At 33.2% G+C, this 14,298-nt stretch overlaps 1 protein-coding gene across 1 annotated transcript in view; it reads left to right on the top strand.

Annotated features, from left to right (window-relative positions):
• Positions 1 to 2,842, top strand: part of NLGN1 (neuroligin 1) — a 720,856-nt gene extending 718,014 nt beyond the window's left edge. The window contains exons 5-6 of the mRNA XM_027111608.1: positions 96 to 885; positions 1,683 to 2,842. Of these exons, the coding sequence (XP_026967409.1) occupies positions 96 to 885; positions 1,683 to 2,505 (1,613 nt within the window). The 3' untranslated portion in view covers positions 2,506 to 2,842. The remainder of the gene's footprint in view (positions 1 to 95; positions 886 to 1,682) is intronic.
• Positions 2,843 to 14,298: the final 11,456 nt, after the last annotated feature.

Genomic DNA, 14,298 nt, shown 5'->3' with positions numbered 1-14,298 from the left:
TCATATCTGGGACATGTCTCAAATATCAGATTTTATTGTTTTACCACAGCATTATTCAAAGGTCATCTGAAACTCTTTGTTGTTTTTTCCTATAGGACTTTTTCAACGAGCAATAGCTCAAAGTGGAACTGCCCTTTCCAGCTGGGCTGTTAGTTTCCAACCTGCAAAATATGCTAGAATGTTGGCCACAAAAGTTGGTTGCAATGTTTCAGATACAGTAGAGTTAGTGGAATGCTTACAGAAGAAGCCTTACAAAGAACTTGTTGACCAAGATATTCAACCAGCACGATACCACATAGCCTTTGGACCTGTGATTGATGGTGATGTAATACCAGATGATCCTCAGATACTGATGGAGCAAGGAGAGTTTCTCAACTATGATATAATGTTAGGAGTTAACCAAGGGGAAGGGTTAAAATTTGTTGAAAATATAGTAGATAGCGATGATGGTATCTCCGCTAGTGATTTTGACTTTGCTGTTTCTAATTTTGTTGATAACTTATATGGATACCCTGAAGGCAAAGATGTTTTGAGAGAAACCATTAAATTCATGTATACTGACTGGGCTGACCGTCATAACCCTGAAACCAGAAGGAAGACATTATTAGCTTTGTTTACGGACCATCAGTGGGTGGCACCAGCTGTAGCTACAGCAGATCTTCACTCAAACTTTGGTTCACCCACATATTTCTATGCCTTTTACCATCATTGCCAAACAGATCAGGTTCCAGCTTGGGCTGATGCAGCTCATGGTGATGAGGTTCCCTACGTACTAGGAATCCCCATGATTGGACCTACAGAGTTATTTCCTTGCAATTTCTCCAAAAATGATGTGATGCTGAGTGCAGTCGTAATGACATACTGGACAAATTTTGCTAAAACTGGGTATGTACCTAAGGAATGAAGTTTGCTATAATTTAATTAAAATATCCTCTTAAGCACTTAAAAAATACATATTTTGTGTCCAAATGATTTAATTTAATAGATTAATACCAACAATACATTAAGTTCCTTTATTCAAAATTTATATTTGTGGTGTTTCAAAAAGATCACTGCTTTATTCTTCCTTTGTAAAGTTTAAGACAGTCATACCTTTATTGCATTACTCAATAATTAAATTTATCTTGTTTTTTTAATTACACAGGACTTATTATTGTTATTCAATAGTGACAAATATTTTATAAAGACTTTTCAATTTACAGTACTGTATGCCTTTTGATCCTCCCAACTACCTTGTGAGGTGAGCAGCTCAGATATTATAATCCCATTTTACAGAAAAGGGACGATAGGCTACGAGAGCTTTACTTGTATATTCATATGTTTAGTGTACAGCAGCATCAGGACTCAAATCCTCACCTGCCAATTCCAAATGCCAAGTTTTTTCCAATGCTGTCTCTGCTAGCTTGCCTATGAGACAACTCATATGTACATGAATTTTTAAATCTTTGGGTATATAGCAGCCCGTGGGTAGAGAGAACAAGAATGTGAGATTTACTTATACTACATTATCATCCAACAACCTGCCTGAGCTGGGATTGATATTTCTAAATTGAGCCAAGTTATGTTAAAACACAGTCTAAAGCCTGGCTGAGTTCACCCTCTTCAATTAGATGTTAAACCAGTATTGTTTTGATTTTTAAAAGAATAAAACAATTTTTTTTCTCATAATTTCTCTTTTCTAGCGACCCAAATCAACCAGTCCCTCAAGACACAAAATTCATCCATACCAAACCCAACCGCTTTGAAGAAGTAGCATGGACCAGATATTCCCAGAAAGACCAACTTTATCTCCATATTGGATTAAAACCAAGAGTTAAAGAACATTACAGAGCCAATAAAGTAAACCTCTGGTTGGAGCTGGTACCTCATCTGCATAATCTCAATGACATTTCTCAGTATACCTCGACAACAACTAAAGTGCCATCAACTGACATCACTTTCAGACCTACGAGAAAAAATTCTGTATCTGTCACATCAGCCTTTCCCACTGCCAAGCAGGATGATCCCAAACAACAACCGAGTCCATTTTCAGTGGATCAAAGGGACTACTCAACAGAGCTGAGCGTCACTATTGCAGTTGGAGCATCACTGCTGTTTCTGAACATCCTGGCCTTTGCAGCCCTGTACTACAAAAAGGATAAGAGGAGACATGACGTTCACAGGAGATGCAGCCCTCAGCGCACGACTACGAATGATCTGACCCACGCACAAGAAGAGGAGATCATGTCCCTCCAAATGAAGCACACCGATTTGGATCATGAATGTGAGTCCATCCATCCACATGAGGTGGTTCTTCGGACCGCCTGCCCCCCAGATTACACACTAGCTATGAGGAGGTCACCTGATGATGTTCCCTTAATGACACCCAACACCATTACAATGATTCCCAACACTATACCAGGGATTCAACCCTTACACACATTCAATACATTTACCGGAGGACAGAACAATACTCTGCCCCATCCTCATCCCCACCCCCACTCACATTCAACAACCAGGGTATAGCCAGATAAGAGAAGCAAACTCTATTTTTTTGATGGATTGCAGTAAAAGATTACTGAAGATTCCTTGGCTTTCAACCTACAAGACGCTTACTATTTAAATAAGGAGGAATACTATGTGAATATACATATCAAGAACTTTGGGGGCTTTGAAAAAAACATGAATTGTACATATATACACAAATCAACTTTAAAAATGAATTTCAATTGCTTGAAGCAATTGTTCTGAATGATACTTTTTCATTCACATTCAAGAATTAATTTTTTGAAGATTTATGTTACATGATGGAATTAGGCATGTGGAACACCAAACAGGAAAGAACTATGTCTGAAATATAAAATATAAAAAATTTAAAAAACAACCATGAATATGCACAAGGGACACACCAATGGAATGTCAGCTAATTTTCACCAGTTTTTATTTGGAGCTGTTTTATTGTGTAGACCATATTTACATATTTGGATAAGTACACAAAGCACCAATGCTGTTAATGGCCTTAGCGGAGGCTCATGCTGAAATTTGCCAGTAAAACAACGAAGTTTAAAGACTGGCAGGTACAACATTATCACATAAGTGCTGTCAGTATAAAGTTGTGGGGATAAAGGAAACTGGATATTTTTAGCACGATGTGCATGATAATTTATATGCTTGGTGGCTGTGCTGCTGATTAAGCTGTAATTAAAATTCTTCTCATCCCATTGGAGTTTTTAATAGAAGCTTCCTCCATCAATTGGCAGAACCTAAAGAAGATTTTAAGGGGCAAAAGTAATTACAATAAAATAATTCACAGTAGTTTTGATAATAGATGGAATTAGTTATGAAAGGTATTTGAAGAAACTATAGGTATAGTGGTGAATACTCGCTGATATGAATCCCAGAAAAAAAAATTCCTATATTTTTAATATTCTTTTCATTCCCATCTAAGTACTTCATGGAAATATAACCCTAATTGGACATGTGTTACAGGATCTATACTTTGCTGTGGTTTTTGTTACTCTGTATTTTGTTCCTTTTGGTAAGGTGAAGTGTGTCCAAAGAGTTACTTACTAGTCTTTTATGATACAAGGATGCCCCAAATTACCACTCTGATTACAGTTCTCAGTTCATTGATTTACTCATGTTGCATGACAAAATGTTTACTAATAATAACTCAATATAAAGTTATGTCCCTTCTCACGTCACTTATCTTTCTCGCTGAGGTTCATTCACTGGAATTTATTCACGCAATCTCAGTAGAGTGCAACGTAGATGCAAAACCTAAAAGGAGAGTCAACACCTGGAGGATTTTAGTCTTACACATGCGTGTGATTTTAAATGAATATTCTAAGACCACAGGAAACTCTTCATCCCCCTGTTGTTTACCAGTAACAGTATATCACAGACCTTTCCAAATGTTTGTATATGTAATCAGATGTACATTTGTATTAAAAAAAATTGAGATGGACTTAAAGAGCACATCCTGATAAATACTTTCTCTCTTACCTGTACTATATTTCTATTAGACTAAAGTTATGTGATTTTTTTTTACATTTTTTCAGATGACTAGCAATTTTGATAGTTTGTAAGATAATGCAAAGAACTTTCTCTGACAAACTAACTGCAGTAACAGAAACCTTTCTTTTCAGTTACTCTTTTTCAAGAATGAAAGCTTATTATACAAAAAAAAATTGTATACTACTTGATGGAAACAACTTTGTACATCTTGGCCATGTCACTGGTCATTGCGTGAAATAAAGATAATAATGACTATTAGTCCAATGCTAAGAGACATGATCTTTGCTCATTAAAGAGCTAAAATGTTTATTGCTGTTTTGTCTTTTTTTAAAAAAAACAAGAACAACAGAAAAAGAAACATGACTGTCTCAGAGAGTCATTTTTCTAGACAAGTCAGGTTTTTGAAGACATATAGGTAACTTCTACAGAAAACACACCATGTATTTAAAGGCAAGTCTCATCTAAGATGAAACTGATGAAACTTTAATATTTTGAATTTTTAAGCCCAGGAACTCATGAAAAAAATACTAGCTTTGTATTTTTAAATACCTCTTATGTGAAAGTGGTGTGGAAATAAAATGTGCCGATTGTTTTCAGTTAGAAACACAGGTTCCAATTCTGATCATCAAGGAACAGGTCTATTGGAAATAAATGTGCAATATTCATGAAATAGGATAGCTAGGTTCACAATATAAGGGTGATTAAATTATCATAAAGTAGTGGTTAGAAAGTTATCCTTCTAAGAAAATTTTAAAGTGCTGAGCAAGACATTAAGCTAACACTAAAGATAAAAATCTTTTCTTTCAAGGACTTTGTTTACTTATAATTCCCCCTCCCAATTATTAACTATCAGTAAAATGTAGATATTGCTCCGTAACTTCAAATAAAAATCTGTTAGAAGCAAAAAGTCTTCAAAATCCAGAGCAGTCTACGTGCAGTTTTTGCCTGATTGGTTATGCTTTTAGACTGTGAACTGCCAATGTAAACAAATAAAAAGAATTGTTTTAACATCTGAAATATTGTTTAATCAGAAACTGTCTTTTACTGTATTGATTAAACAAAAGATAAAAACAGAAATAGAAATGACAACAAAATAAGATATAAATGAAATCTTTCACATGCATTACTTCACTTAGCAAAACCATTCTATTATATTTTAATGATGGCCATATTTATATCTATCTACCTATCTGTTGCTCTAAACTTATCTATTACTTGATCTACATAGCTATACCATAACAGACATCTATTTTATACTAATTTAGGGAAATGATTTAGGAAAACAAAGCATAGCCCTATTCTTTTTTTTAAAATTAATGTAGCATCAACTTTGTGGAAGATAAAGCAGCTCTAGGTTTTATTACTGTTTCAGGTCGTGATGAAGTCATTGTGAATGAGTGTTAGTTGCTAGATTTATAATTACAACAGCTAGTTTTCTGAATGTAAAATGATGTCCCACAATAAAAAGAACATTAAGAACTGTTTTTAAAGCTGAAACATAAATTTTAAATGCAAGAAATATTTTGAATATTGTTATGAAATTTTACCCAATATGTTTAAAGTATATTTATTTAGATAATAATTTTCTTTAGAAAAAAAGTTGCAAAATTGAAAGAATATTCCTGTCATCACTTATTACTTCAGATTTTCCTGCCTCTGATGAAACTGCAAATAGTCAAGGCTGCTTACAGTTTATACAAACATTAAGCCAAAATTGACTTTATTTCATTGTCTTGCTAGTATACAAAATTCTTGCCAAATGTTTTCCAACAGATTAATGTTGTTTTAGAGGATGGCATTAGCAATATAAGAGTGACAGATCTCATAGTTTTAAATTTTTATTGAATATGTTGACTGTGAACAAAATCTAGTTGACTGCTACAGATATATCATGAGTTTCATTATTAACTTTAGGAAACTGGAAAGTCATTTGCTAAAGCATTAAAAATACCCAATTTGAATCTGGAGAGATCATGCTAATAGCTCAAAGTAGAAAATCTGAGTAAAGTATAGATTATTTCATTCTTCATTTCAAATTTAAAAGTTGACCATAATAATTCTTTAATTCAATTTTTTTATCTGTATAACATAAAAACAGCAACAAATTTTTTTAAAAAACAATCAACCATACGTAATACTAAAGAAGAAAACAAGGATGGCACTAATCTTCTTACAGAAAAGAAATACCAGAACTCAATTGTTTTATCTATAACATATTATTCTCAGTTATTTCACCTGTTGGCACACTTATACTGACACATGTTAATGTAATGAAAGGATTCAGAGAATGTGGTTTTGTGTTCCAGCTTTAAAGACACTACTACATAGAAATTACTGGGATTCTTTTCTTTGGCGAGTTTCACAGAAATATTTTCATAGGGCAAAATGATGAATGGAATTCTTAGGAAGCTGTCGAATATGGTGGCAGTCCTTTGATATTTGTTTTCTTCTGTGTTATTGGCTCAAAGTACTGGCCTTTCCCTTCATTTCTAGTAATTAGTTGTTATAGACTATCACTTTTTAATATGAGTGAAAATTAGATAATTTGGTTATACATGTGAAACATGCTCCCAAATAAATTCAATTAATGGGCACTTCCCTGACGAGATTTTGTTATCATTCATTTAATTATCTTGTCAAGCTTTTTGTTACAACAATTGTTTTGGCTTTTGAGTCAACAAACTAAGGAAATTTCTCCAACAGCCTTATACCTCTCCTGCACTTGATATAACAGCATACACTTCAAATTTCCATCAGAAGTCTCTAAAGAAATTTCCTACTGATGTGAAACATTTGGTAACAAACTTGATTATTTTTCATAAGCATTCTGATATTATTTTATTCTGGCACTTTGCTGTATTTGTATGCAGGCCAGAAACCAGTTTCATTTGAAAAGGGTTGTAGCATCTACAGACTGGAATAACCATGTGCAGGGCATAAGTGCCTTTCTTTCTAGGATTTTATTTATGAACATTATTGTCTTTTTTAAATCTGCAGATCCTAATAATTCAATTTAAAAGTTATAATAGGGTGACCATGTTATAAGTTAACAATAAGAAAATTTTATTTAGAAAGGTCTTTTCTTGCATTTAGTTTGATTTTTGTATGTTATCAAATGGGTCCAAATGACTTCTGGAAAAGAGCAAGGTGAATTTTTGAAAAGCAACAGTTATTTAGGAATTTGATTTAATTGTACGTGTGGAAACTTAAATCTCTAGCAAACTTAAACTTTTTCTGCCAAATAAGTAATTTTAATGTAAAAGAAGTCTGAAGTTGTTAGGGACAATCAAATCAGACAGGTATATAATTTTATCTAGTCAACCATCATATATACCATGTGGTATATATAGCCTATGAACTATATAGTTTGTAGGATATTTATGATGGCCCTTTCAGACTCATATATTTCCAAATGACATTGTATACCTCCCTACATATGTATTAGTGTGATAGAATTTAGTCCTCTATGAAAAGTCAAGCCAAAGTGCTAGCAGTTTTGTGTTGAAATGAATGATGACAATTAGAGCTTTAAAGAAATTTGTAAAAGTACAGTAACAAAAAATCAGCAGATGAAATTAAAGCAGAGGAACTATTTTTGAATGCCGTTTCCAGAATTGATATCTATATTAGATGGTGTGTTTAAAAGGATTTTAGTGTTTTTGATTCATCCTTCTCTGCACTCGTATCATTTAGCAAATTAATGGGACATATGTCATGTTTTTTGTAACAAAAGGCCATTGGGTTGTCATGATTCAGTTTGTGTTTGGACATCCATGGATTTCATTAAAAACAGGTTTATTATCATGAATAAATATTGCCATGTTTTCCAAGTTGTGTTGACCATTTTTAAACTCAGAAATAATTTCATCTCTGTTTGACACACACAAAAACATTTCCAAGATAAATGTTCCCTTGCAATTCCTTTCTCTTGTCCACACATGTGCTGACAGTTCTAATTTCATGGAAACAATATTTTATGGTCTGTTCACCTCTTGGTGAAGGCAGGGAAAGAATCTGGAGGGTAAAAAGTTTGGGAACTTGGATACAGTTGTTACACAGCTTGTCAGAAAAGAGAGAGGAAAGTGGGAGGAGGAAGAGAAAATGAAAAAGGGAAGGACTGAGGAAAGAGGGAGAAAGAAAGGAAGAAAAACTTCTCAATTTTTAATTAATGACTTCTTGCCTCCAAATAGTTTTTTTTTTTTTTAAGCAGAGATATATGACAGTTACTCAAAAAGAGCACAAAGGGATTTAAATAAATCCCTTTAAACCATAATCTATTGTCCTTAGAGAACAAGATTCATAATGTTTAGGAAGAGGCACAAAATTTAATCGTTGATACGAGTCTTTGTCAAATTGTGTCACTAGAAACAAAAATAAAATCTAGAGATATGTATTTCTCGTCTTGTACAATCTAATCAATAATGATCTCTGTAGGGAAGACTAAGTGAAGTGTGGACATCTCTCATCTGACTATCATCCAAGATAAGAGTACAGTAAACAATTAGGACATCATAGAATTTCCCCATGCATGGTCTAAAGACCAATATTTTCAAACTGCTAAATAGAACTGTCATGGCCTTGCTGGTCTCTGTGACCACATATAGCCATCAGTACCAAATAAACAAACAGTTCAAAAACACATTCTAAGAGTTTCACTTTCCACAAAAGGATTTTGATGTTTAGTAGGATTTCATGTTGTTTTATATGATTACACTTTTTCATTACATTTTTACATTTCCTTACAGGTTACAGAATGTTATTTTTGAGTTCAAAAGAGATGTCCCAAATATATTCTATAAATGTTCATATGAAAGCAATTTTTTCTAGTGGAGTGCCATAATTTGAAGTACTTTCTCTACTGCCCCCATCCTGGAGAGTTGCCTTGAATCTCCCCTTAAACATTTCTATTTCTCTCCTGAGAACCCTCAGCCTCACTCTCAGAGCTGACTTCCTCTGCACTGCCAGAGATCTCCCCACCAGTTCCTGCAGCTTCCATTCCCATGCCTTCTCCCATTATTATGTATGCCTCCTTCTTCAAGGATGTAGAATTTGTGGGGAAAGTCTTAAGGTGAATTAAATAAATGGTGCTTCGGGCAGGTTGGAAGCTAGTGATCACCAATCAAGCAATGAGAGGAATTAGCCATCCATTCACTCAACAAGTGGTGCCCAACGTGTGCCAGACAATGTACTGTTAGACACATGAACCAACTCTGTGATTTACCCAATAACAATTATTGCCACACTAGGAGTAGTTTTAAACACTTAAACTACTCAGATCACCTTTTGTGCTACCAACTATATCACATCATTTTGCAACATCTTGTGTTATCTATTTGATAGGTCTAAAAATAGTAAAGATAAAACAACATTTGTTCAGTTCCCACAATATTATATGAATTCTATTGAGCAAGTCAATCAACAGAGGCAGGTGTATAATAATGCTTCCTAATAATAAATATGGCCATATCTGAAGTCACCCTATATTAGGCCAAAATAGATCATGGAATACGAAATACTCAGCTTAAAGCTCACCTGATCCAACCACGTAACTAATTCCTTAATCCTCTACTACAATCCTAACATGTGGTTGTGAACCCTATCATTGCACAATACCATGAATCAGGAATTCTAAAGCAACTGGCTACGTTTGGGACCATTTGGACTTTCTTCCTTATACTGATCTATTGTTCTTTTCTTTTCCCTAAAAGTCATAAAGTCTCCATCATCTGACTTCCTTTTAAATATTTTAAGACAGCTATTATATCTTCCATGAGTCATTCTCTTCTCAAAGGAAGAATTTCTATTTTCAATACACCATTCTGAACACTTTTTTGAATATCCTACCAAACTAAGTTTCTCAGGAAGTATGATGTCAAGAGTTGAACATAACAAATGTTTCAAGTATAGGTTGATCTTTACTTCACAGAACACCACTATAAGTGTCCTCATTGTAGAAAATATTTTTTAAAATAAAATCTATGATAGTATCATCTTCTTTAGTGGCCATAGCACACTAGTAATTCAGGCTGAGACATACTCCTTACTAAGACTCTTTAAAATCTTACACATAACAGCCATTAAGGAAATTCTACCTTCACCCTGTCCTTGATAATTTGAGTTTTACCTCATCTTTAGGATACTGAACACTATTAAATGACACTTCATTAGATTCAGCACATTGTTCTAGCCTATGAAGTTCTTTCCATTCAAGAGGAGTGAAATCCATTAAAATGATGAACATCCTTCTATCTTTACCCAGATCATTAACAAAAAATACTGTCCAGAGTTAAGTTGAGGACAAAGCTCTGGAGTAATAGGAATAGTAGTACGTATAGTACTGAAAACAGCAATAGATATATTTGCTGAGCACTTGCTATATTCTAGGTTCTGTATTTACACCCCACAACAAACCACCACACACCACCCTCACAGTACCTATCAATCATTTTCTATGCACTTATTCATTAATTCATTCTTTAAAAGATACTTATTAAAGATCATTTACATACAAGTCACTGAGCTATTTGTGATAGAAAAGTGAATAAACTATAGCCTTTTTCACCCATTACTAGCAACCAAATGATTAATTCTTCATCTTGTTTACACATATAGCCTGAGACATTATCAGATAAATTTGAAGAATTGATTTTCTGCCATTTAAAATATTTGAATGACATCATAGTCATCTTTAGTAAGAAAATTGGGGTAATTACCCTAGAACTTCTATTTAAAGATTTCTGAGTGGCTAGAGCTTTGTGGTAAATGGTAGAAGATATCACAAAAAAAGACTGTGGTTTTGCCACTTCAATATTTTCCCCAATTCTTACACTAATCATCTGTCATAATTACGATGCTGGCTTAGGCAAGACAACTGTACTCTTCAAATGGGATCATTTAATAGAAAAACTACCTCATGAACAAAGTAGAAAAACTGAAATAGTATAACATATTTTACAGTGAAAAGTAAACATCTGTCTCACTTCAGATCTCAATTCCTTCCCCAGAAACATTGACAGTTACTAGTTTTTATATATATTTCTATGAATATTCCATTCATATATGAACAGGTGCAAATGTGCATTGCCTATGTCTGGACGTGGAGAATATGTATATATTCTTTTTTAACTTATCTGGAAATGCTCCATGGGAGCACAGTAGGTCTGCTTTATGAGATAACTGAAGTAAATAAAAATAAGTTTCAAATTTATCCATGAATCCAAACTACTCTAATCAAAATTGCAGCAGAGTATATTTGTTTCTTTCCAGACCTTAGAGGGGTAAATGTCAAGAATGACCAAGATCATTTCGAAGCAAAAGAATAAGGAGCAACAACTTCACCTACCATATTTCAAGAGTTACTAATAAGCTGTGGTAATTAAAACAGTGTAGTATCAATTAAGAGAGACAGATGGAGAAAAACAGTGAACTCATAAATAGATCAATGAAAAAGGAAGAATTTGATGTATGCCAGAGTAACATTACAAATCAAGGGGAAAGGAAAAATTCTTCAGCTAAAAGTAGCTACCTACATGACAGAAAATTATCTCTCTGTCTTACTACATACAAAAATTAATCCCACATAAATTAAAGATAAAAATATGAAAAGCAAACTTTAAATGTTTTAGAAGAACACATAAGAAAATATTGTCACATCTTGAAGTAGGGAAGAATTTATTAAACAAGAAATAAAATAGTATAAACTATAAATGAAAGGATAAGAATTGAAATTAAAATCTCAATACCTCAGATAAGATTTTTTTAATGATGACAAGCACACACTGAAAGTAAATATTTACAACATATGTAAGCAATGAAAGATTAATTAATGAGTTGAATAGAAATCTCCTGTAAATAATAGGAAAATAACCCACAAGAAAAATGGGGCTGATGAAATATTGTGGATTGAAAACATGTCTTTGTTTCTTCCCTCTCCCTAATCCTCACAAAAATATGAGAGATGAAAAATACATAAATCCATCAGAACAAGAAGAATAGAAGAAGAGATTACAGATTGGGATTTCTATAAAGCTTCTGGATGATAAAAAATAGATAAATTAAATGATATTAAGGAAATAATACAAACTATAAATAATAACATAAATCAGAATTAGAGAGGTTAAAAAGTGCCTTAATAGAACTCAAGAAACAATTGTAAATAAAAGAAACAATGATTTCAAACGTGAAGATTAAATTGAAAGAAACACAAGAGCAAAGAATGCTTTAAGAAACTTAAAAAATGCCTCAAGACAAATAGAGGTAAAAAGGAGAAAAGGTCCAAAAATAAAAAAGAAAAGAAAGAAGAAAAAGGATTCAAGTATAAATGACAAATAAGGAGGCAAACAAGACTCAACCTATGTGTATATGGAATCTTCCAAAAAGAAAACCAAAACAGAGAACAAAATAAATACAATAAAAGTATAATTACAGAAAATTTTCTCAATGTAATAGAAAAAGATTTGAAATTACATTTTGAAAGGATGTACTGAGTATCTGAGAAAACTGATAAAAAATGACTAACATTAAGACATATTCTGTTAAGATTATTGAATATCAAAGAAAAAAATTCTTTGGGCATTCACAGCCAGGTAAAAAGATCAAGTGTCTTATGATGGATAGTCTCATAATATAATTAGGTTATCATCAGAGTTTTCAAAAGCAACGCTTTATGCCAGAAGAAAATCGAGTAGCATATGCAAGACGCTCAAGGAAAGAGAATGCGAGCCAATGATTTTTATATTGAGCCATAAACTAACTTTACTTAAGATACAAGTATGAAGGGCATAGACAAATCATTAATGACATTCAAGAGCTTAGGGAATATTGTTTCCATGAACACTTCTTGAGAAATTTAGCAGAAAGTGACCTCAGACAAACAGAAAGATGACACTGATGTAAGGACTTATGATGAACACTAAATATATATTCACTCAAAGAACTATGACTAAATGAGGGTTATAAGGTAGAGAGTACATTAGACAATGGCTATATACTTTGACAATGTAGACATAATACATGTATAAAAAATGTGAGAATAGGAAAATCATATGCAAAAATTTTCATTACTTTCAGTAATCATATTGGTGTTGGTAATAGTGCTACTGCTACACTGAAACTGTTACCTGTTATGAGGGATACAGCAAGTGAGGAATATTGTGATATGCTAATTCTATCATCCCCACTGTTTTGAGAACCAGCAATAGTTTTTTATGGAATTTTTCAATTTTATTTTATTTTATTTTATTTTTTTATACAGCAGGTTCTTATTAGTTATCCATTTTATACATATTAGTGTATACATGTCAATCCCAATCACCCAATTCATCACACCACCACCACCCCCGGCCACTTTCACCCCCTTGGTGTCCATACTTTTGTTCTCTACATCTGTGTCTCAATTTTGCCCTGCAAACAGGTTAATCTGTACAGAACCAGCAATCTTAATGTAGAAGAAAGGATATTCTGATGCAAGATAGAATAGGTTAAGTAAAAGCCCTGTGGTTTGGATTTTAAAGTAGAAGTGTCAGAATAAAAACTAAAAAAAAGTTAAGCAAATAATGACCAAGCCAGTAGCAATGAGAATCTCCAGAGCTCACATTGTGGTCTTGAAATAACAGTCACTACTTTAAAAGCAAATCACAGGGAGAGAGACAAAGAAGGAGAGAGGGAGAAACAGAGAGAGACACCTGGGGAACAAACTGTCCGAGATGAATCTGGAACATCTTGTCAAAGACTTCTATAAATATATCAGAAGGACTCAGGAGCCTCCTTGAAGATCTCACTATCTAAAGATGGGACGATTTGAGTATCAATAAGGATCACTTCAACTGATTGAAACAAATCAAATTGAAATCCATAAGTCAATAACAGCTAAAAAAAAAAAAACTCTTCTGTCACTTATGGAGGATAACTGGAATTCAACTCATTGTTTTGAAAACGATAAATAAAAGGAAGCATTAAAGAATTTGTCCTATCATTCTTCTATAAACTATGTAATTAGGTAGCCAAATCATAGATGAAAGGAATTTACTCGTTATAGAATTATTTCAGCTAATAAAAGAAGGATCATTGTGTTAGAATTTCAGATTTTCTCACTTCCAATAAATTAATGGAGCTAACTATTGAGCATTGGTATCATTATAAAAATAGAAACAACCAGTCATGATATGCCTCTGGATGGAAATTCATAGCACCAATTCTGAAGAGGTCTTGTACCCAAAAGTGAACCTATATCTGATGAAGTCTCTATGTCCAACTACTAAGAAATACATAGGACAAAGAAGCAGCTTAAAATACACCATGGGG

This window comes from Aethalodelphis obliquidens, unplaced genomic scaffold (assembly GCF_003676395.1).
Source record: "Aethalodelphis obliquidens isolate GAN/ISIS:26980383/991018 unplaced genomic scaffold, ASM367639v1 scaffold1, whole genome shotgun sequence".
NCBI classification, from domain to species: Eukaryota; Metazoa; Chordata; class Mammalia; order Artiodactyla; family Delphinidae; genus Aethalodelphis; species Aethalodelphis obliquidens.
Note: the sequence above shows the minus strand (reverse complement) of the source record. Positions and strands in the feature narration are given on the sequence as shown.